Source organism: Salvia hispanica, chromosome 4 (assembly GCF_029641045.1).
Source record: "Salvia hispanica isolate PSC_SH4W2 chromosome 4, Shi_PSC_v1, whole genome shotgun sequence".
Taxonomy (NCBI): domain Eukaryota; kingdom Viridiplantae; phylum Streptophyta; class Magnoliopsida; order Lamiales; family Lamiaceae; genus Salvia; species Salvia hispanica.
In genome coordinates, this window is record NC_142695.1 from 50044447 (window position 1) to 50067035 (window position 22589).

Genomic DNA, 22589 nt, shown 5'->3' on the forward strand with positions numbered 1-22589 from the left:
TCGTGAAACCAAAATTAAAGATGACAAGTACTCCTTATGAAAACGAATGTTAACAATAAAATAAATGGAATGCAAAGAATATAATATTCATATCAAACTAAATAGCTGCGTTTCATGCTTTATATCTTGCGTTTTATACACTGCAGTCCCCTGCTGTGCTATTTGCCACAGCAGGGATCCATTCCCCTAATCCAACAGGAAAAATATACTAGTATTTATTTTTCTTTCTTACCAATTTTCTACTACATAGAGACAATATTTAAGCAACAAATAGTATTTGACAAACCTACCATTCTTAATGTCAAATGAAGAATATTAGTGCGATAAAATATGTTGTTCTTTTTCCACTAAAAGCTCGATGCATAGAGAGGTTAGGTAAAACCGTAAAAGCATGCACATTTGACGAAATGTCTCGACTGTATTAAAAGTTATTGAATTATAGTGTTTATTAATTTTTAATTACATGTCCAAAATTTATTTTAATTTTCCAGTAAAAAGTTGTGAAGGGATAAAAAGATAGTAGTATCATTGATGCATTATAAGGGCGAAACCTTGTTCTTGTTGAAAACGAATGTACCAAAATTATAAAGAGAAATTGGTCTCTAAAACTATGAACTTTGTCTAAAATTTGGTATTTCCCATGAACTTTGAAATTGGTATATAATATCACAAACTTTGCATTTTGTTTGGTATTTCCCATGAACTTTGAAATTGATATATAATATCACAAACTTTGCATTTTGTTTGGTATTTCCCACGGCATATTTATTACTATATTTGACTAACTTACGAGGCTTTTATCATACTTGACACAATTAAATCATCGTGGTTTTCAACATGACTTTTTATGCTACATGTTATGAATTTAAAAAGTGGTTTCAAATATTATAAAACATATCACGGTTGCCTATGTTAAATAAGATTTTGATGAAAATATCTTATTTGAGTGAGTTCGGGAAATACCAAACAAAATGCAAAGTTCATGATATTATATACCAATTTCAAAGTTCATGGGAAATACCAAATTTTAGGCAAAGTTCATGGTTTTAGAGACCAATTTCCCAATTATAAATAAACAAAAGAATTTTTAGGATTCTTTTCTCAAATTGGGGACTAAAATGTTTTTTTAAGTTCAACCTATAAAATAAACTAAATCAGAGTTAGGAGCCTCAAGGCTATATAAACTTAAAAAAAAATTGAGCTATAAACTTAGTACAAAAAAAAAATCGAGCTATTGATTTGAGAGAATTTTAAATCCACTATATAAACTAATAGTTTGATGAAAAACTATAAATCAATTACGAAATACATAAATTGATATCATAATATATCAGAAAAAAATTGACACTACAAATTTTTTTCACGCGCTACACAAACATATTACAAATACAGTTGTAGTAGTATATTTTATTACTCCTAATATTACCTACTGACAACTTATTAATTTCAAATATCAATTCACGTGTAAAGCCAAGACAATATTCAGCTGTCAGTTTTTATACTGTTAATTTGAAACAATTTGCATGAAAACGCATTTTAATGAATAAATCTAAAGCAAAAATACATAAAAACTCAAATTTCTCAACTCCAAATAGTGTCTACGAAATCTTGATTGAAAAAAAAAAATTGATGCAAGAAAAGATGGAACCCAGTTTCAATAAAATCAAGGTTTTGGAACTTGGATTCAATATGAATAAATGAATCATCAAATGATCAAAAAGTCCATATCCCAAGTCCATGACCTAATATTTACTTCATTTTTTCATTTTTCCTTTTCTCCCAAAATTTTGATTATATATAACCGTTTTCAGATTGTATATTTATTCTACAGCAAATAAGAATAAAAAGAGTAAATTAGAGCATATTAGGAGGGACGGATGAGAACGATTCAAAATGGTACATGATAGGTACGTAGGCAGAGCAGTCCTACAGGCTACAGTGACTCTGCAACAAATGTTGTGCTTAATAGACAAGGGACGGATGAGAACGATTCAAAGTGGTAGATGATAGGTATGCAGGCAGAGCAGTCTTACAGTGACTCTGCAACAAATGTTGTGCTTAAAAGATAGTATTTGATGCATACATTTATTTAATTATTGGAGACACATATTTGGTGTCGAAACTGAGTAATTTGGATTACATTTTAATTATATAGTACTTACGATAGTAATAATAATGACATGTTTGGTATGGGTGATAACTCATTTAGGGATGAAATTATTGAAAAAAAATGACCATGCTTCTAGTATTTGATACGAGTAACTATTTTCATAATTACCTTGAGGGTAGAAATGGAAATAAGTGGAAGTAGCGAGGCAAAAAAGTAATAAGCGAAACAACGATTTCAAGGAAGAAAAATGGAAGGCGATAGTATAGAAGATGAGTAAGACACCATTATAAATTTATAATTTGTGACCAAAAAACATGAACAAAGCTGCCCACAATTTTTCCATTTTACTAGTAATTTTTAAGTAAGTGAGTATATATAATTTTGGGTTTCACTGTCATCCATTAAAAACCCTGGATCGATCAAAAAATTCCTCGATAAATTCCTTCAAAAACACTTCAACACTTAGTGAAACTCACTTTTGTCTATGTCAACAAAACCAAAAAAATGCGCCCTTCTCTTTCATTCATCCATTCCTGTCGTTTCGTCTACTTCATTTGATTTGAACATAAAAATACCCTCTCTCTCTCTCTCTCTCTCTCTCTCCCTGCCCGGTTATATATGTGACATTGGTGGATACAACTTACCAAAATACATTGGAATTTAGGGCCATTTAATAACTCTCTGTTTCGCATCGAATCTGGAGGGTTTTGAGGTTCTTGGTGTGACCCTTCTCATAAAGGTACAATCTTTGGATGTTTTATGCGAAAAAAATCCTATCTTTTTGCTGTTTTCAGATGGGATTTTGAGCTTGTTCTGAGATCTGTCTGTGCTAGCTATTGCTCTTCTTCATAGTTTGACGATTTGTTTGTATTGGTATGGGGTGTTTGGTAATTTTCCCTTATTGCTGCTGATATTGGGTGTTTGGTAACATTGGTTCATTTTTTAGAGAATGCAAAATTTTCAAGGTTTGGTGTGAAATTCTTGAAGTAGACGTTTGTTAAGTGAATAGTAAATAATGTAATCTCATTGGTGTGTTTAGCCCAAAGGGCTAAGGGTCTACAGCCTCTCTTCTTAATGTCTTTTCCTCTCTCTATATTCTTTGCCTCTTTATTGTGTGGCTGGATTTCATCTTTTTGTAAATAGCCTATGAAATGTGATGTGTACTTGTTTGGAAGCTTTTCAACGCTTAGTGTTGCTCAAATCTATTTATTGCTGCTTTTTGTTGTAAATCTACATTATCTCTCTCTTGTTTTAGATCTTCAGTTTTTAATCTTTGCTCTGAACAAGGATATTATAGTTTTTGTTGGTTCAATCCTTCTCAAACGTTTTGGAATCTATGGAAATACTCCATATATGTTTCTTGTGCTAGTTGAAAGAGCTTTTTCATTTCATTGGTTATTCAAATTAATTCAATTCTAGTACTATCTTGTGAGAAGATGTTGGTGTGAAGTGAGATATCATTCGTGTTATTGGTTCTTTGTTTTTTGTACCTATAGCAATGTAACAGAAGTTATAAAGGTTCTTGTGTATTTGCTTATCGAATATTTCTTCCGTAGGCTAAACGATGGAGGAGGAAATCTCATGGGTTAGTCATTGTATTGACAACGTCGACAGTGGCACTGTGGGATTTGATTCATTCTCGGATCTTAATGAAGAAACCAACAGGGACGTTACTGCGGTTTCTATGGATCTAGTTCTTCCCGATGATCTACTGGAACGGATATTAACCTATCTCCCCATTGCTAGCATCTTCAGGGCGGGTTGTGTGTGCAAAAGATGGCATGAGATAGTGACATCAAAGAGGTTTCTTTGGAACAATTCTCATGCATTGTTACACAAGCCTTGGTACTTCATGTTCACGAGCTCTGACGAACCAATTGGTTATGCATACGATCCCATTCTCCGAAAGTGGTACGGTATCGACCTTCCCTGCATTGAGAAATCCAACTGGTTCATTGCTTCATCGAGCGGACTAGTCTGCTTCATGGATAATGATAGCAGGAGCGAGCTGTATGTATGCAACCCGATCACCAAATCTTGCAAGGGGCTTGATGAGCCTCCTGGCCCTAAATTTCCAGACTACAGTGCTTTATCGGTCTCAGTCAACAGAGCGACTCAAAGTTACAACGTCTCGATTGTCAAATCCAAGCAGGTCCCTGAGAACTTCGTGCAGTGGGATCTCTCCATCCATCTCTACGATTCAGAAACGAGGGAGTGGCTGACGGATCTGACAGAGGTTTTAACAGGGTGGAGAGCCGGTGACGAGAGTGTGATATGTGACGGGGTATTATACTTCTTGATCTACTCCACCGGAGGCGGTGGTCCCGACAACCGCCACGGCCTTATCATGTATAACCTCAGAAGCCGGTCGCCTTATGGCCTGCTAATGAGGAGTTTCATCCCAGTGCCGTGTTCTCTAACATGCGGCCGCCTGATGAACCTGAATGAAAAGCTCGTGATGGTTGGAGGCATCGGGAAACACGACCGACCAGGCATCATCAAGGGCATCGGGATCTGGCTTCTGAAGGGGAGGGAGTGGCAGGAGATAGCCCGGATGCCCCATAAATACTTCCAAGGCTTCGGAGAGCTGGACGACGTCTTCGCCAGCAGTGGGACGGGCGATCTCGTATACATTCAGAGTTACGGGGCGCCCACGCTTCTTGTCTTCGATTTCAACCAGAAGCAGTGGAAGTGGTCTCAGAAATGCCCTGTGATCAAGAGGTTCCCCCTTCAGCTCTTCACCGGCTTCTGCTTCGAACCGAGACTTGAAATCGCACCCTAATCGACATCTAACATGAAGCAGCCATTGTTTGTGTAAGTTCAAAATATGCTTAGGTGAATGCTATGATTAAAATGTCCATGCCAAGATCATTATTCTTTACATTCACAGATATTGATTCACAAGTGGTGAAAATGTCAACATTATTGTCTGTATTTTTTTCCCACTGTGTTGGTGTCCTAAATCATAGATTGAAGAATTATCTGTTTTTCATTTCTTTTTCCCCCTGCTGTGTTTCACCTATTAATGGGTAGTAGTACATTATTGGGTATGGATGGTGTATCAGACTATCAGAGTGTTGTTCAACCTTTCATTGTGTGTTTTTGTGTGAGATAGAGGTAGTTCCATTCACTGCACATGGGGCTGCTGTCCTCACTAACTCTCTCTCTCTCACTCCATTTTAATTGAGGCATTGAAAATTATAATAATTATTATCATGATAATTTATATTACTTTATTATTCAAGAATAATAGAGTAGGGGCCTATATCCAGAGACATAGAATGTGGACCATTTCCTATCGAGCTCCAAATTGGGCTAGTTTTAAATGGGCCCAACAACTTCTTAAATGGGGTTCACTCCATTTTAAACTAGTGCCACTTTCACCGATTTTGTTGAAAGTTTTAAGCCATTCTTTGTTACTCCCTCCGTCCCCAAAGAATATACACTTTGAATTTGGCACAAATTTTAATATAAAATTGATAAATTAAGACAGATGTAAAGAGAAAAAGTAATTAAAGTATTGTTAGTGGATAATGGTTGAATGGGTCCCATCTCATTAAAGAGAAAAAAATCTTCCAAAATTAGAAAATGCATATTTTTGTAGGACGGAAGAGTATTTAAGTTTGCTAATTTTATAAAGGTTTAATAGCCGAAAATACATAAATTTTTATTCTGTAGCCAATCCTATAAAATTGAATTTCACCAAAATTAAATTCTAAGATGCCATGTTAGAATGTCTAACTACATCGAAATAGTGTCATTCATGTCCTAAAATACATAAAAATTTCAAATTACAATGTACTAAAAAAGGTTCACATAATCAATCATCAAACCAAAATCATTTGACGTGTTGAACACTAATTTTATCATATCATCTGCGCCTTATTTAAAAATGTAATTTGACATACCTCACTTGATGTTATTTTAGGAGAATACTTGAACGTGGGAAAATTGACTACACACTAAAAAATTTATGTAAGTATTTTTTTACACCACATTCAAAATTAATGGTAAATATCTAAATTGGCATATATAGTTGGTGTATTTTCAGCTGTTAGCCCTTTTTATTATGAATTCAAAGTTCATGAAATAAATTATATCTTCACCCACTTGAATAATTTAATTTCGAAATTTTTATGACGCATTACACAGAAGTATCTACAAATAAGTGAGAACCCGAATTGAAGTTTAAAATATGTTGATGGTATTGTCAACAAAATACAAATTACGAAATGAGGAAAAGACCAAAACTTGAATTTTAAGAGTCGTATTAAATATTGTAGGCGTGGAGGAGTGACAAATTAATGACATTAATCACCCAATATCTACCTATCTATATGTGATCTGATTCTAGCATATGGACCACACTGCTAAATTTACATGCAAATTTTTTGGTTTCGACAAAAAGTTCACCACGCCTTACCTTACTAATAAAGTGCATAACATACCATCTCACTTAATTTTGTCATTGTTTTAGCTACCTTAATCATTCTACACGTGTTCTACCTCACCATGCTATTGAATTTTGAATGTTTTCTATTGAAGTACTCTTTTTAAGAATGCAATAATGCTATGCGGCCACAATGTGACTGGCCACACAATAACAGTTTTGTAAATAATTGAAACAAATAATATTATAAAATAATAGTGTTAGATAGTGCTCAAGTATTTTTACATAATCACCCTTATCCTTCCAATTTTGAAGAAAGAATATATATTTAATAAAAATTTAAATTTGAAATCAATCTCTCTATACTAATTACAACTCCATTTAGTCTGTTCCACAAGAGTATGTACTTTCTAAATTTTTTATTTCTTATTATTTATAATAAGGTGAGACCCATTCTTCACTAATAATACTTTATTTACTTTTTTATTTCTTTCTCTCTCTTACTTTGCCTATTGTACGTTAAAATTCGTATCTAACCAAAAAATACGTACTCTTGTGAAACGGAGGGTGTATCATTTCCATTATATATGTAGTTAGCACACAATATTAATAATTATACTATATTCTATAAAATTATTTCAGTAATTGATAACATCAAAACATGAGAGTGTACTACTAGTCATACGAAATTTGCAAATTAATACAATAATTTATAAACAATTAAATGTGATAGTAATTATTACTATTACTATTATTAATATTTATTAATGTATGCTATTTGTCGTTGACTTTATTATAATAACATTATTTTTTAAATAATCATCAATTTCAAATGTTAAACTTTGTATTTTACTTTATATCACTAAATTTATACTATTAATTTATCATATACTATTAGTATTACAGAGTACTCCTATTATTTAGTGCAAAACGTGACACACACTTTTCAGACGTGTACAATAAAATGAATTTAAATATTTAATTATAATATTATATTATACTACATTTATTTAATATTCTTAATTTTTATTATAAATAAAATTCCGAGAAAATAAGAGTAACAAGTATAAAGCGTCCTCCACCGTGAAGGTGTTTGATAAAATAAAATAAAATAAAATAAAGTATAAAGCGTTATCGAAAGTTGAGGAAAATATTGATGGAAGAATTAAGGAAATGGGTAAAATAGTCTTGAATTTTTTTATTCTTTACGAGTGCATTAAATATGATTGAAAAGTCAAATTATGGTCAGCCATGATGTGGCCATTTAGCATCACTCTTAAGAATGACCTAACTAAAGTTCGAAGGAATCATAGTGTCTGAATTTTTAATTTATTTTTAAAATTAAACTTTTATATGGAAAAAATATTTTTACAACATGCATAAATCATGTGCTAAAGTCGAATATGGATGCCAATTAGGATAGTCCAGTGGATTTCTGATCAATCCTACTCGGTGTGCAGATTAATAGGACTAGAATTTTATCAGGTTAGAAATTTTCAACTCTAATCCTAAATGTTTGAATTTTGGACTAGTCCAACGAATTGATCGAGTTGCTAACGATAAAATTAAATGCACAATAATGAAAATTACTCATATTATAGAATATAAGACATTTAACTATGAGTATTTGAGATATTATATGCCTAAACTCGAATATGAATAAATACTAACGAAGAATGACATTTAATAATCTTGAGTCATTGAATGAATTAAAAATAAATTATGACATGGATCGTGTCATTGAACATCTATCTAATTTAAGATTTGTAAAACTAAAATTAAAAACAATCACATGTCATAATATTTCAAAGCATGTTTTATAAAAATTATCATTGGTTGTTAAATCAGTTGTTAAACTTAACAAAATATTAGTAATATACAATAATACATTTAGGTGCAATCTATCGGACTAATCTATTCAGATTCCAAATCAGCCTTACTCAGATTGCGAACTAATCAGGTACATTATAATTTTACGAGGCCAAAATTTTATTACTACTATTACAAATCCAATAAAATTAAAATTATATATAATTAATCCATAAATTTTTTAGTAGTATCATCGAAAACCTAGATTAAATGAAACAATAGAAGCATGAGATAAAAGCCGAAACTTTGTGAACACTGAAGCAAGACAAAGCAAAACAAAACACACGTGTCGAGTGGCCAACATTTTCTTACACAAAACCTCAGAAATCGTTCTTCCCCAAAATTGCCGATAAATGTCCCATCAGATTAAGTGCAGCTGAAGATGGTTAGGATGAACCCCACCCTAAATTGCTTTGCTCATCCGTAGCCATCGCATCCGCATGCATTCAAAGCGTTTCAATAAAGCCACCAAATTTCCCCCAAGAGTGCTGCTGCAATAAAGCGTTCACATGAGAGAGAGAAATCTTTAAGCTCGATCGAAGAGAGAAACAGTGATCAGCGCGTGTGCTTCTGTCAGTCACTGCGTGTGCGTGTGACCAAGAAATGTCGCCGCAGTCTAGTACCAATAATTCATAGAGAGAGAGAGAGAGAGGAAATGAAGAGGGAGGAAAAGGTAAAGGAGGAAGAGGAGAGGGAAAGGGAAAGGGGTGAATTAATGGTGGAAAAGCTGAAGCGCGGGATTTCGATAGGGAAAAGAGAGGGAAAATCCACTCCTTCTCCCACGTGGAAATTCGGCTTACTTCAATCTGACGGAACCCTAATTCCAGATTCTAATTTCCCCCCAAAGTTAACAACACTCTCTGCTAGGAAATTGGGTGCAAATCTGTGGGAGATGGAGCCCCAGCTCAACATCAACAAAAATGGGCCTATTTTGACCAATCACACTTTGCAAGATTTGGATGAGGCAGCATCACTGTCAAAACAGGTAAAATTCTTCAAACCTTGTTGTTTTCTTGATTGATTTCTACTGGAAATGTTACCCTTTTTGTCTCATCTTATTTCTTGATTAAACAAGTGCATAATATACATTAATATAGATAAACATTATAACTATGGGGCCACAAATTTGCACTCTTTATGTTGTTTTATCCCTATTCTACTTTTGCAACAATTGGGACCCCATTTTGTTTATGATTTGGTGATTTTCTGCTGCTTAATTGTTCAACTTGCTCTCTGTATGTGTTTGAAAATCCGGGAACCTTTCATGCTTCGATCTCGTTCAACTTACAAGACTATTCACATCTTTCACTGTTTTGATCCTAGTTTGGAGCTTGAGATTGCATCCAATCTGACAACTTGTGGTTGTAGCCTCTATAATTATTCTTACTTGCTATTTGCACAGGAGAAGAGCGGTATTAGTTTTAGGAAGCAGCTTGCATCTTCGCTGGCGCAGGATAATGCCAGAGTCGATGAAGCAGCTCTGTCCCCTGCCAGCTGCTCTAGCTCAATGGAGGTGGTTTTGATTGTATACTAATTATATAGATTGAAATGGAAATTGCATTTTGTTGCTCTTGCTTGTCCATGTTTGGTTTTAGTGATCTTGGTTAATTTGTCTTTACTTGCAGATGGCTCTTCCGCGTAGATCTGCAGTTAGTCCATTAAGCTCTGTAGTGTCAAATGGAAAATTTGGAGAGTCGAGTTATAGCCTCAAAACATCCACGGAGTTGCTTAAAGTGCTAAATAAAATTTGGAGCCTCGAAGAAAAGCATGCATTGGATATGTCGTTGGTGAGAGCTCTGAAGAGGGAACTGGAGCAAACCCAGGCACGAAATCAAGAACTGATGCAAGAGAAGAAAAGAGATCAGAGTGAAATCGATCATTTATTGGAGCAAATGACAGAGTACAAAGTTGCTCGAAAGAGGGAACAACAACGTATCAAGGATACAGTGAAGTTAGTCGAAGACAAGTTAGAGGATGAACTGAAATTAAGAAGACATTCAGAGAGTCGTCATCACAAGCTGGCCAAGGAGCTCTCGCAGATGAAATCATCGTTCTCTAATGTCTTGAGAGAACTTGATCGGGAGAGGAAAGCACGGATGCTGCTAGAAGACCTCTGTGATGAGTTTGCCAAAGGGATTAGAGATTATGAGCAAGAAGTACGCCTCGTTAAACAAAAATGTGGCAAGGATCAGATTGGAAGGGAACAAAATGACCGATTAATTCTTCACATTTCTGAAGCCTGGTTGGATGAACGAGCGCAGATGAAGCTAGCAGATGCTAGCAACGTTTCATTACAACAATCTGCTTTGGACAAGTTATGCATCGAGATTGAATCCTTTCTTCGAGAGAAACAATCCGATCATTCTGGAACTAATGTTGATGTGTCCACAAAGACGCCCTCTCAGAGCCGTGCACTTCCACATTCTCTGGAGTCTTTTCATTTGAACGAGCCTGCAAGCGCTCCTTGGCAAGTGAACGATGAAGACGACTCTATTGGAATGACCAGCCATCGTCCTCATCTTTCTAGAGGGTATAGTTTGAAGCAAGCGAACGAGGAATTAGCCTCTGATGGTCGTAACAAGGAAACAATGAGACCAAGAGCAGGCAACGAGAAGCAACATTCACGGAGGGGATCATCAGATCCGTCCTGCTCCCATATTCAGCTAGACGATGAGAAGCATCACCAACAAGTGAACGAGGGATCAACGAAAACCAGAAACACAAACTCATATGACATGGGTCATCACCCGATGCCCAAGAAAGGCGAAATCTTGCAACGATCTACTCGGGAAGGAAGGACAAGAGCAAGTGATGCTGATATGAGTCTTGGGCATCGCGTGGACCCATCCAGAAAGTGGAAGTCTGAGGTATCAGCGGGAGATCCCGAGATCTCCGAGTCGTGTGGGAGATGGGAAAACGGTGCAAGACCAAATACGTTGAAGGCGAAGCTGATGGAAGCAAGGCTAGAAGGGCAGCAGCCTCGTTCTTCCAAAGGCTTGTCGAAAGTTGACTAAATCGAAAGTTGACTAAACAATGCCACATTTGTAGATTCAGCAACTATGTTCATGAAGAAATCATTTTGACAATTTTGATGGAGTACTCTGTAATAATGTATAAACAGTTGTGTAATTTTAGTTTTTTATTTAAAAAAAAAAAATACTACTACTACTAACTATTATCTGCAGAAAAAATAAGATTGGGCTAACCCACCGACATACAATTGGAAAGCCCAAGGCCCATAATATAAGCCTGAATACACCATATCTCGTGACTTGAAACTTGGAAAGTTTGGCTCTCTCTTTCCTTCTACACCGTCTCTCTCTCTAAAGTAAACCTTCTCGCTTTGGAAGAATTGAGCAAACGACTATTGTTGGATAGCAAGGGAGAGAAATTACCAAAAGAGGAGAAACAATCAGCCGTCGGATCTAGGGTTTTTACTTGGCCGAGATGCCGAAGAACAAGGGGAAGGGAGGCAAGAATCGGAAGAGAGGGAAGAACGAGGCCGACGACGAGAAGAGGGAATTGGTTTTCAAGGAAGATGGGCAGGAATACGCGCAGGTCATGCGCATGCTTGGAAACGGCCGCTGCGAGGCCACCTGCATCGACGGCGTCAAGCGCCTCTGTCACATCCGGGGGAAGATGCACAAGAAGGTTTGGATCGCCGCCGGCGATATTATCCTCGTCGGTCTCCGCGATTATCAGGTACTACTGCAAATTTCAATCTTTATTTATGTGATTTATTTTATTTCTTGATCTTGACTGTGGGGCGTCTTGTAATTTGGATGATTTTATCATCTGTTGATTAAATTAGTTGTCTCAGCTTTGTTCGGTTTCAAGTTTTTTTACTGTTATTGATCATTGTGCTGTCAAAATTTACTCTTTTAATTGTAAGTTTTACTCTTATATTTTGATGTTTACCTTTTAATTGTAAGTTTTCTGTTGAATACTGACGATCTGAGAGGAAGACTGTTTTATGAAAGTAGTGTGGAAAGTTTAAGTGTTTATGTTCTTTTTCTTACTTAAACTGCTGATTATTTATTTTTGTATCCATGAATGGAGATTTTTTTCCATCTTCGCGTTTATTCCTTTTTGTGATAGTGTTTGATTCTCTGTTGTGGATTTAGATGGAGCCTTGGTAGATAGTCAAAACATGCTTCTTTTTCATTGATATTATTCTATAAATCCAATTATGCTTGTTTTTTCTAAGAATAAGAATGCAATTATGCTTGTTGTTCCGTATTAGCTCCATCATCTAGTGTTGCTTGCTTGCTAGCTAAAGCCTCTGCTTTTGAAAGGTGTCTATGTCTATTTATACCCAAATTTGCAATGCTTTAAGTTCTAGATGGATTGAGTGGTAAAGAGGCAATAAGAAATTAAGACTGCTTACTGATGCTTGTTTATCATGTTCTTGCTTTTACTATCTGCTTGTGTGCTTATAGTGTCTTATTTGGTTTAATCTTTGTAAGTTGGGTTCGATTTGCTCACCTGACCTCTTTTTGGTTGCTACTAGGATGACAAGGCTGATGTGATCCTCAAGTACATGCCAGATGAAGCTAGGTTGCTGAAGGCCTATGGCGAACTGCCCGAGAACACGAGGCTCAATGAGGGTATTGCTGGAGGACTTGATGAGGAGGACGATGGCCCTGGTGATGATTACATTGAATTCGAGGACGAAGACATAGACAAACTCTAAAGAGCTTCTGAGAATTGTAATCCTATCTATTTTATTTTTGTTTCTAAGGTATAGCATTTTGCTTTATACAATAGTAAGTACTAAGTTAGAGGATTGTTATCTACTATGTAGTTTGATGAGAATTTGTGTGGATTTCTCTGTACTGTTATTTTGGTTGATGCAATAATAGTGAGATATATAATCCACATTGTCTCTCATCTTAGAATCAAATTCAACACAAATAAAAAAAAGGAAGCCATTCATTAGAATATGATGAAGGGAAAAATGCATACATATGTCCTATTCTATATTACAACACCAGATCTCTCTGATACAGCATATATTATGCATATATATATATATATATTAAGATGTCACTGGTCTGAGGCTGAGATGAATGTAATAAACACTGCAAGCTTCTATTCAGTTCCAGCAAGCTTCTTTTTTATTGATTCTATCTCTTCTGACAGTTCCTTTCTACTTCTCTGCAAGAGTGAAACATTCCTTAAGCTATGCATCAATTACCAGAGAATACAACTTAATACAAATGTATTTTGAGAGGATTGATTGGGTAGTGTACCTTGAAGAGCAGGTAACGGTACACAAACCACACGGTGTATCCAAGCCCGACCAACTCCATGATCTTGGGAAGCTGATGACGAGTATTCATAGAAACAAGCGACGTGTAAGTCAAAAGGGAGATAAATTAACCATGAGAAAAGAACCAACACAGAAAAATGGTGCAGCTACATGTTTTCCTAGCAGAACCTACCAATGGAACCCTGTTAATTGCCCCAACAACTGTGGAAGTTAACCAAATTGCAACAATTGATCCACCACCATACAGAATCACAGTAGTTTTGTTTTCAACAGCATCCCACTGATCAAGAACCATCATCAAACAGTGAGAGGTCAGAAGCATCAAGTATTGAAGAATTGTTGGGATAGTGTGTTATCTACCTTTTCTTTGAGGTCATTGAACAATTCATTGGTATCAAGAGAGCTCTCCTCTGATGAAGATGCCTTGACGAGGAGCTGGGAAGACCTCCTAGACTCTGTTTACAACGGCAGCACCCCAACTTCAGCAACAATTATATCAAGCCAAAAACTCCATTGAATATAATCAGAGCAAGTTAGTCATCACATTGAAAAGTACATTGCAAAAGTAATAAGTGAAGTTTAGCAAGTAGTGGTTCCTATCCCTACATCTTGTAACTCCAGGGAGAAGTCGAAAAGTTTGCAGGTCATGGTGCATCAAAAACAGCAACGCAAAAGTAGTAAGTGGAGTTTCTAATGCATCACGGCCTGAAATTTTTTGACTCCCCCATGGAATTTGATAATACATCAAACTATCTAATGTATCAAGACCTACAAATTGGTAAGGTTGGAATGTGGGTATTTTATTATACATTCATATACAATGTACAACAAAGTTGATTGATTCAAAAAGAGTTATTTTATGACTGAGCCAAAAAACTACACTGTTTTAATCAGTGATTTCCATGAACATTTTCAAGAAACCTTGCACAATTGCACATTATACAAAATTTCCCACATAATTAAAAAAATGAATTTTATTACTAGTTGTGACTGCATCCATTTTCAAGAAACAAACAAAACTAACAATATTCAATAATCCAAGTACATAATCCAAGTATAAAACAAACAAAAGACAGTCAATAATAAATACAGAGTAAAACTAAAATCCCCAATTCCACAACAGGTCAAGAACAATAATGATAAAGATTGGACCATTGAGTAGCTTGAAGGGAGTGGCGGAAAGGGTAGGACGTTGGGGCAAGGAGCAGAAGACGGCGGCAGGTCTGGCGGCGGGGAGGCGGTGGAGCAAGATAGGGGTGGCCGCCATGGAAGTGGAAGCTGCCGCTGCCATTTTGGGCTAAAGCTCAGGGAAGTGTGATTTCGGCAAATGCTAAGAAAATGGTGGCTTTTGCTAATATTGCTAAGCCTCTCTTTCTTTATCTCCAAACATTTTATCGAAAATGAAGTTTTAGGGATATCCACAACAATTTTCAGGGGTCAATGTTGACATGGCTCCATTGGCTGACACGTGGATAATTCAAGCTTTCTCATTGGTTCGTTTCCTATCTTGATAATATGGTAAATGAATTTGTTAATTAACATACTTCATTACAAAATTTGAAAAGTGTGATTTTTTTTTTAATACTAACAGTGGTTTTCAATTTCCTAGATAAAATAATACTATCAAGATATAATCTAAGATTAAGTTGAGAGATTATTTTAAGAGATTAGCGAGCACAAACTTACAAGGAGAGGAGCGCAGTCGAGAAGCTAGCGAAGCCGGACAAGCGCTATGATCGGAGTCCCTACGGCATATTGAGTCGGAGGAGGAGTTCCTCGCCCATATTCAGGACATCTGTTTCGCTTTGACTAATTATCTCATGATTATCTATTTAGAATTAAGTTGTGGAAATGAATCTTATAAACCAAACACACTACATATTTAATTTTGTGATACAATTTTGCAAACCGAACAACCTCATAGCTAACACAATCGTAACACCGCTAATTATAACATCTCGCTAACATTTTTCTTTAAATTGAATACACTTTGTATATATTTCTCCTATATACATATTTGTAGTGTACACACACAAAATAGAGGATATAAGTGGAAGTGAATTAACCAAAGCCACTAATCCAACTAACATTATTGGGATTGATCAAAGTGAAACAGTAGGACCGAACCAGCTGAAAGCCCATTAACTTTTGAGCTGAAGTTATTGGGCTTGAGCTCTGTAAATCATAAATATACGAGTTTCTTCTTTAATGATTTTCGATGGAAATTCCTCTGTATGTATAATAGCAAAAGACTAAGAGTGGTAGTAGTATCTAGTGTCTAATGTCTGATGTCTATGATATTGAATTATCCCAAGTCCCAAACAAATAAGTACAACATCATTCGAAATTAAAACTTTAGCAGGAAAAGTATATAAAGTATCTTTATTGGTAAATATACTCACATCATTTTTCTCTTTAAATTTTTCTAATACTTCTATAAATTTAAACACAACCATACGATGTTTCCCCTCTCAAGTCTCAAGTAATAATAGGAGGGAAGTAGAGTAACAACAGCCACAACATAAACGAGAATAATTATTGATTACTCCAACTATTTTGAAAAGAAAAAATAAGCACTTAATAAGCATTTTTTTTCCTTTTTAGAAAAGAGCATATTTAACACGAATTATTAATAGGCAGAAATTCAGGTAAATGATCTAAATAATGAGTAAGCATTAGATGATGGGCATATATATGGAGACAAAATCATATGCAGTGGTCTCACTATTTCAAGATATGGGACACGTCATCCCATTCCAACGATTCCTTCTCCGCCACGTCCTCCGCCGGCACAGTTCTCTCATCTCAATTCTAAGCATATGCTCCCGCATAAAATAAGGTTAATGAACTCATGTAAAACTAAAATATACTCCCCCGTCCCGGAGTATTAGACTCACTTCTTTTGGGCACATGATTTAAGGAATTGATATTTAAATAGTTGAAGTAGAGAGAGTAAAGTATGAGAGAGGAAAAAAGTAGGGGAGAGAAGAGAGAAAAAAGTAGGTGGAGAATAAAATAAGATAGATGCTTTTTGCTAAAAAACTCATTTTTCTAATATGTTGGGACATCCCAAAAGAGAAAGGTGATCTAATACCTTGGGACAGAGGGAGTACCATTTAACATAAATATGTGTATTCATTGATTTGCTTAAAACATAAGACCATCCGCATCCCTGTCTCTTATCCGTCTCTTAACCGTCTCATCTCTTAACTATTCATCGGACGACGACGACGGCGAGAGTCTGTTCGTGGTAGCGGGGCCACTTCCTCGGCTTCGGGGAGCTCGTGCGAACCAACACTGCTGCTGTACTCACCGGAAGAGTTGATCTTCGTCCGCTTCCAGCCTGATTCGACACCAATCGCAAACTTTTGCGATTCCTTGACCACGAGAAAGGCCCCCCACTGGTCAAACTCTTTGATCCCCAACTCTTTGTTGGGGTACTGGGAGAAGGTTTGTCTCCGCACATCATCCTCAGACATGCCGCTGCTTACCATGCGCATGTTGTTTTGGTAGAGGGCGGCAAAACGACTGAGCTTAGGCCTCAACCGGAGCCACTGTTTCCGGCATTGCTCGGGGATACGAGGCTTCGCCCCAGGCGGTTTGATGGTGCAGTAGGCGGCACTGATGCGATGCCACATTCGGTCAACATACTGGTTCGCTCCGACGTAGGGATCCTCTACAACATCGATCCATGCCTTCGCAAGCGCGACATTTTTCACACGGTCCAGATCGTCCTCCTCTCAGTCTCATCCTCACCCTCCTCCTCCTCTGCCCCCGTGTGTGAGGAAGAGCTCGGGACTTTGCCCTTGCCCCTACCCCCGCTCCTGGCCTTGGCCTTGCCTTTGCTCCTGCCCCTTGCAGGCCCCGCCTCCTGGGGAGTCTCACGGATTGGCGATAGCCCCAGATCCTCAAAAGAGAAAGTCTCGATGCCGGCGTACTGAATCTCCGGAACAGAAGAAGGGGAGTCATCGGCCAACAAATCTATATATGGCCGATAGACAGATTCCCTAGGCGTCCTTGGGCTCCTGTGCTGCATCGACCCACTCACCGACATATTTGGCGGCGTACCGCCCATCCCCACTGCCCCGGGCATCATCCCTCCCACCCTCGCCATATTTGGCGGCATACCGCCCATCCCCGCTGCCCCTGGCATAGTCCCACCCATCCCCGCCATATTTGGCGGCATACCGCCCATCCCCGCAGTCCCACCCATCCCCGACATATTTGCCAGCATACCCGCTGCCCCCGGCATCATCTGACCCATTTGACTCATCCAAGTGTACATATTGTAGAACATTTGGGGAGTCATCGCCGACATACCGCCCATCCCCGCCATCTGGGGATTCATCCCCGCAAAATTTCCCTCCGATCCGATGGGAATCGAGGGTGTGTTCCCTCCGCTCGTGGTGGGGGAGTTTCTATTGTACTCCGTTGTAGTAGAAATGAAATTTGTAGAGAGAGAGAAACTTGTCAACACAAGTGGTGTGAATGAAATGAAGTTGAGGGAGCCCTATTTATACAGTTTATTTAAAATAAAATAAAAAATAAAATAAAATGTCGGACGTCCGATCGGGACGTCCGACCTTCGCCACAGTGGCGGACGTCCGATCGGACGTCGACGGGAGGGGCGAGGCCATCGTAGGGGCACACGGGACGGGCGTGGGCGGTCGTCCCGCCCACTATGGCGCCCGTCAGGTCGCCCGTCCGCGACGGGCGAGTGGGAAGGGCGACGGTGGAGACACCCTAAGAGACATCACCTGCATCCCTCCATCTCTTAACCATCTCTTAACTATTCATTCAATTTAATTTTTTATTTTTAATTCCAACAAATTCAATTAATAAAAACACACTTCATTAAATAAAATAAAATTACAATTTAAATACCTAAAAAAATAAAAAAGACATAATTAAAAAACTAGAACTTACAAATTGCACATTTAAACTCAAATAAAAAAAATGGAGGCAATGAAGCAGAAGAAGGAGTTCTCTAGTGACGATCATCTAACAGTTGCCAAATTTTGCTTAAATGTGCTCCATTAGATCCTCCTGGAGTTAGGCGTGGGCGGTAGAATCATGTGTCCTTGCCCGAATAGACAACCGCTCTTGCAAAGACGGATGCACTCCGGTTCGAGGCGGACTACTTGCGGTTGAGCTTCCCGGGGTTTCAGGGTCGAACCAATTTCCCGCCTCAGGTCCTTCGTTGGCGACAATCATGTTGTGCAAGATTATGCACGTATACATGATGTCGACCATATTCTCCATAAACCACTGTCGAGCCGGGGCTTTGATAATGTTGAATCGAGCTTGGAGAACCCCGAACGCTCTCTCCACATCCTTGCGAGCAGACTCTTGCTTTTGCGCAAAAAGAGACTGTTTTTCGTCCGCATGCCTGTTGAACGTCTTCACGAAGGTTGGCCACTTCGGATAGATACCGTCGGCAAGATAGTACCCCATTTTATACTGGCGATTGTTAGCGATGAAGTTGATGGCTGACGCTTTACCATTCAGAACTTCAGCGAAGAGGTCGGAGTTGTTGAGCACGTTGACGTCGTTGTTCGAGCCGGGGACCCCGAAATACGCATGCCAAATTCATAGCCGGTAGTCGGCGACGACCTCGAGTATAACGGTAAGGTGGGTGCCTTTGTGGCCACTCGTGTATGACCCCCTCAACGCCACAGGGCAATTCTTCCATTGCCAATGCATGCAATCGACACTCCCGAGCATCCCGGGGAATCCGTGCACTTGTTCATGAAGTCGGAGCAGAAACTGACAATCTGCGGTGGTTGGCTTCTTCAGAAATTCGTCGGTGAAGGCTGCCCGGACGCCTTTGCAGAAGTTCAACAAACAAAGTCTCCCAGTGGATTCTCCGACGTGCAGGTATTCGTCGAACGAATCCTCCGTTTGTCCAGTAGCAAGCTGACGGATTGCCGCAATACATTTCTGGAGCGTCGTGTGGCTAGGACTAGGGCTGGGTCGATACGATATACCGTATCAAAAATTTTGCTTCGTTATCATACCGAAAATATTGATATGAAAGAATTTCATATCGTTATTGTTTCGAAAGTTTCGGTTTGGAAAAAAACTATACCGTTACCGTTTCAAAATTTCGGTATATCGTACCGAACTTCGGTATGCCGTTCTGAACGGTATATCGATATTTCGTACGATATACCGAAACTTTATACCATTTCGAATACCTGTATACCAAAAAATATAATTTCAAAACCGAAAAATAAAACCAAAATTAATATAATTTTAACATAATAAAATAAACATTGTCCACATCTTTATAATCAAAAAATATATAATTAAGTTATATGGATATATTTATGATTTAAACTTTTAATCTTAAAAAGTTAAATTATATTATTATTATTATTATTATTATTATTACTATTATTATTATTATTATTATTATTATTATTATTATCATCATCATCATCATCATCATCATCATCATCATTATCATTATCATCATCATCATCATTATCATCGGTATAAACGGTATAAATGATATGTATCGATAATTCGATACGCTTTGATTTTCGATATATTTCGGTATACCGATAATATCGATATATATCGTATATTCGATATAAAACGGTATACCGCGGTATAAGAAAATTTATATCGTTATCATACCGAAACCTCTCGATACGGTCTTGTATCGTACCGAAAGTTTCGGTATACCGAAAATTCGATATTTTTCAATACGATACGATCGATATACCGTTTTTTCGGTATATTTACCCAGCCCTAGCTAGGACGGCCAACAGCGTCGAACCTTTCTCTGAAGTACTCTTCCCGTCCTGCCAATGTATTCGCGATATGCAAAAATAGCGCACGTGACATACGGAAACGGCGACGGAAGTAGATATCTCCCCATACCGGGTTTGGACTGAAGTAATCACGTTCCAACTTTGCGGCGGCTTCCTCCCGCTTACGATGGATGTAAGTCCGGGCGTCGCCTTTGAGGAGGCGCGGTGGCTTCCTCCTCCCTACGTCGATCTTCTTCTAGCGATTCTTCCAATATTCGACGCATTTGCTCAAATGGATCCATAATGGATTAAATTTGGGAGAAGAAAAAAAATAAAGGAATGATTTTATAGAAGTGATTGGAGAGGAAAGAAAGAGAGATGAGAGAATAGATGTGTGTTTGTGTGTAAAATGGAGAATGAAGAAGAGTATATATAGAATAAAAAAAAAAATTAAAATATGACCGTTGAACGGTCATATTACCGTTTTTTTTTTAAAAAAAAAAATCGAAAATTTGTTTTTTTTTAAAAAAAAATGAATTATGACGTCATAATTCCGACGCCCACTCGCGGGTCGGCGAGTGGGCGTCACGCCAGTCGGGCGCGTGCCTCGCGAGCTCGAGGCCGGCCTCGCCGGGACGCGTCACGCGTCGAGACAGCTGCGTCTCGTCTCGACGAGACGTAGCCCGCATCGCGCAGCGATGCGGATGCCCTAACACATCGCAGGTTCAAAACTGGGCAGAAAAGTATTAGTATTAATTTTAGTGGAAGAGATCCTATTTGGACACGTGGTGCATTTGGGATTTCGAAATGTAGCGTGTGTTTTCTGAAACAATGTGTTAGACAAGATGTGCAAGGTCTTGACTCCTGCATCGCTCCACTGCAATTTTAGTGCATCCATAATGTTATTTATGTAACCATGAATCAGCAGGTGACACGTGGAAGATGAGGTGTCAAAGTTGCTGACTGGATTTGTTGAGTTGGTTAAGCTCATTCCAACGATGCATATATAAGAAAGGAATAAGCTGCAGAGTTTTCAGTTAGAATACACACACATCATCAAGAGGGGAAGAAGCATCGACAAGAGAGAGTTTTTGATTCTTCATGAGAGTTGGAGAGTTGATACTTATTTGTACTGTGCGATTCTTGAGTGAAGAAGTGTATGAGAGTTGTAATCTGATATCATAGTGAATCTTTTCTCCTCTGTCCGTGGACGTAGGCTCATTGAGCCGAACCATGTAATTCGCCGTGCATCTTTACTTGATTTCTTGGTTTTCTTGTTTCAATCGCAAGCTCCAACTTTAACACATAAAATCATGGAGAATCTCTAATTTTCATACCTCATCTGACTAGTTACTTCATCGTCTCTCACTTAGTGAAATATTTTTTCGACACAAAATTAAAGAAAATTGGAGTTTTGTTAGTTACTTGGATGAGAATAAAGTAAGAAGAGAAATAAAATAGAGAAAAATAGAAAGAGAATAAAAAAAAATGACTCATTTCACTTAAGGCATAAAAAAAAAACAGATCATCACTTAGCAGTTAGTACGAGACATGATGAGTAGTACGAGAGTCAAAAACCAACCATCATCATTTTTTTTAATTCACCTCTATTTATAATAATTTTCAATTTCTTCCTCTCTTCGTCTTTCAGCATGTGTCCTACTTTAATCTGATAATATAAGTTAGTCCACTGCTAAAAATAGTAATAGTAAAAAATAAAATGAGATAATTAATAAACACGGTCCAAAATTGAAAACTGTACCCATAATATAGAGGATAGATGCAGTATTTATTAGAAACTAGATGATTGAAATTTTGAGATATTATTAAATTAAATAAAAGGATACTACATTCTTTAAAGCTTGAATATTATCCGCCCAAGCTAATATAGAAGGAGAAATATGAACCCAACAAGTCAATATGGTTGCGGTGACTAACATGTCTCCATTCTGTTTAACTTTTATACTCCATTTGTCTTATAGTAAATGTCACACTTGAAAACTGACACAAAATTTTAGAAAGTGTTATTTTGTGTGTTAAGTGAAAAGTGAAAATAATATATTTATATTAATGTGAGAGAACTTTTTTTAAATTTAAAAATATAACATCTTTTATAGGATAAATTTAAAATGAAAGAATGGCATCTCCCATGGGACCAAAGAAGTATTTATTATTTTCAGATTAAATTAA

The 22589-nt window shown here is 37.4% G+C and overlaps 4 protein-coding genes across 7 annotated transcripts; 3 read left to right on the plus strand and 1 right to left on the minus strand.

Annotated features, from left to right (window-relative positions):
• Positions 1-2500: 2500 nt before the first annotated feature.
• HWS (Galactose oxidase/kelch repeat superfamily protein) lies at positions 2501-5202 on the plus strand. Of its 3 annotated transcripts, none has more exons than XM_048089798.2 (2): positions 2501-2849; positions 3667-5202. In XM_048089798.2, the coding sequence occupies exon 2, from the start codon at positions 3675-3677 to the stop codon at positions 4890-4892; it is 1218 nt and encodes a 405-aa protein (XP_047945755.1). In that variant the 5' UTR covers positions 2501-2849; positions 3667-3674; the 3' UTR covers positions 4893-5202. The 3 variants fall into 3 exon arrangements, with proteins under 3 accessions (XP_047945755.1, XP_047945757.1, XP_088925877.1); XM_048089800.2 differs by lacking the exon at positions 2501-2849 and adding an exon at positions 2891-3334; XM_089069751.1 differs by lacking the exon at positions 2501-2849 and adding an exon at positions 3344-3559.
• Positions 5203-8644: 3442 nt separating this feature from the next.
• On the plus strand, positions 8645-11498 carry LOC125196785 (uncharacterized protein At5g41620-like). 2 transcript variants are annotated; one of them, XM_048095409.2, is made up of 3 exons: positions 8645-9354; positions 9772-9882; positions 9995-11498. In XM_048095409.2, exons 1-3 carry the CDS (start codon positions 9025-9027, stop codon positions 11381-11383), a joined length of 1830 nt encoding a protein of 609 aa, XP_047951366.1. In that variant the 5' UTR covers positions 8645-9024; the 3' UTR covers positions 11384-11498. The 2 variants fall into 2 exon arrangements, with proteins under 2 accessions (XP_047951366.1, XP_047951367.1); XM_048095410.2 differs by lacking the exon at positions 9772-9882.
• A 172-nt stretch (positions 11499-11670) lies between these two features.
• LOC125196787 (eukaryotic translation initiation factor 1A) lies at positions 11671-13247 on the plus strand. The gene is made up of 2 exons (XM_048095412.2): positions 11671-12071; positions 12880-13247. The coding sequence occupies exons 1-2, from the start codon at positions 11817-11819 to the stop codon at positions 13060-13062; spliced, it is 438 nt and encodes a 145-aa protein (XP_047951369.1). The 5' UTR covers positions 11671-11816; the 3' UTR covers positions 13063-13247.
• A 36-nt stretch (positions 13248-13283) lies between these two features.
• On the minus strand, positions 13284-15026 carry LOC125196786 (protein CURVATURE THYLAKOID 1A, chloroplastic-like). Its single transcript, XM_048095411.2, has 5 exons — positions 14794-15026; positions 14002-14096; positions 13814-13921; positions 13622-13693; positions 13284-13526 (listed from the first exon to the last, which is right to left on the minus strand). Exons 1-5 carry the CDS (start codon positions 14930-14932, stop codon positions 13461-13463), a joined length of 480 nt encoding a protein of 159 aa, XP_047951368.1. The 5' UTR covers positions 14933-15026; the 3' UTR covers positions 13284-13460.
• Between the last annotated feature and the right edge of the window lie 7563 nt (positions 15027-22589).

Bases quoted from the DNA above. Each gene is read 5' to 3' on its own strand.
- HWS (XM_048089798.2), top strand. From the start codon at position 3,675: ATGGAGGAGGAAATCTCATGGGTTAGTCATTGTATTGACAACGTCGAC.
- LOC125196785 (XM_048095409.2), top strand. From the start codon at position 9,025: ATGAAGAGGGAGGAAAAGGTAAAGGAGGAAGAGGAGAGGGAAAGGGAA. The intron at 9,355-9,771 runs GTAAAATTCTTC...CTATTTGCACAG, and splicing joins CAGCATCACTGTCAAAACAG to GAGAAGAGCGGTATTAGTTT. The intron at 9,883-9,994 runs GTGGTTTTGATT...CTTTACTTGCAG, and splicing joins GCTGCTCTAGCTCAATGGAG to ATGGCTCTTCCGCGTAGATC.
- LOC125196787 (XM_048095412.2), top strand. From the start codon at position 11,817: ATGCCGAAGAACAAGGGGAAGGGAGGCAAGAATCGGAAGAGAGGGAAG. The intron at 12,072-12,879 runs GTACTACTGCAA...GGTTGCTACTAG, and splicing joins TCGGTCTCCGCGATTATCAG to GATGACAAGGCTGATGTGAT.
- LOC125196786 (XM_048095411.2), bottom strand. From the start codon at position 14,932: ATGGCAGCGGCAGCTTCCACTTCCATGGCGGCCACCCCTATCTTGCTC. The intron at 13,922-14,001 runs GTAGATAACACA...GTTCTTGATCAG, and splicing joins TCAATGACCTCAAAGAAAAG to TGGGATGCTGTTGAAAACAA. The intron at 13,527-13,621 runs GTACACTACCCA...TCACTCTTGCAG, and splicing joins ACCGTTACCTGCTCTTCAAG to AGAAGTAGAAAGGAACTGTC.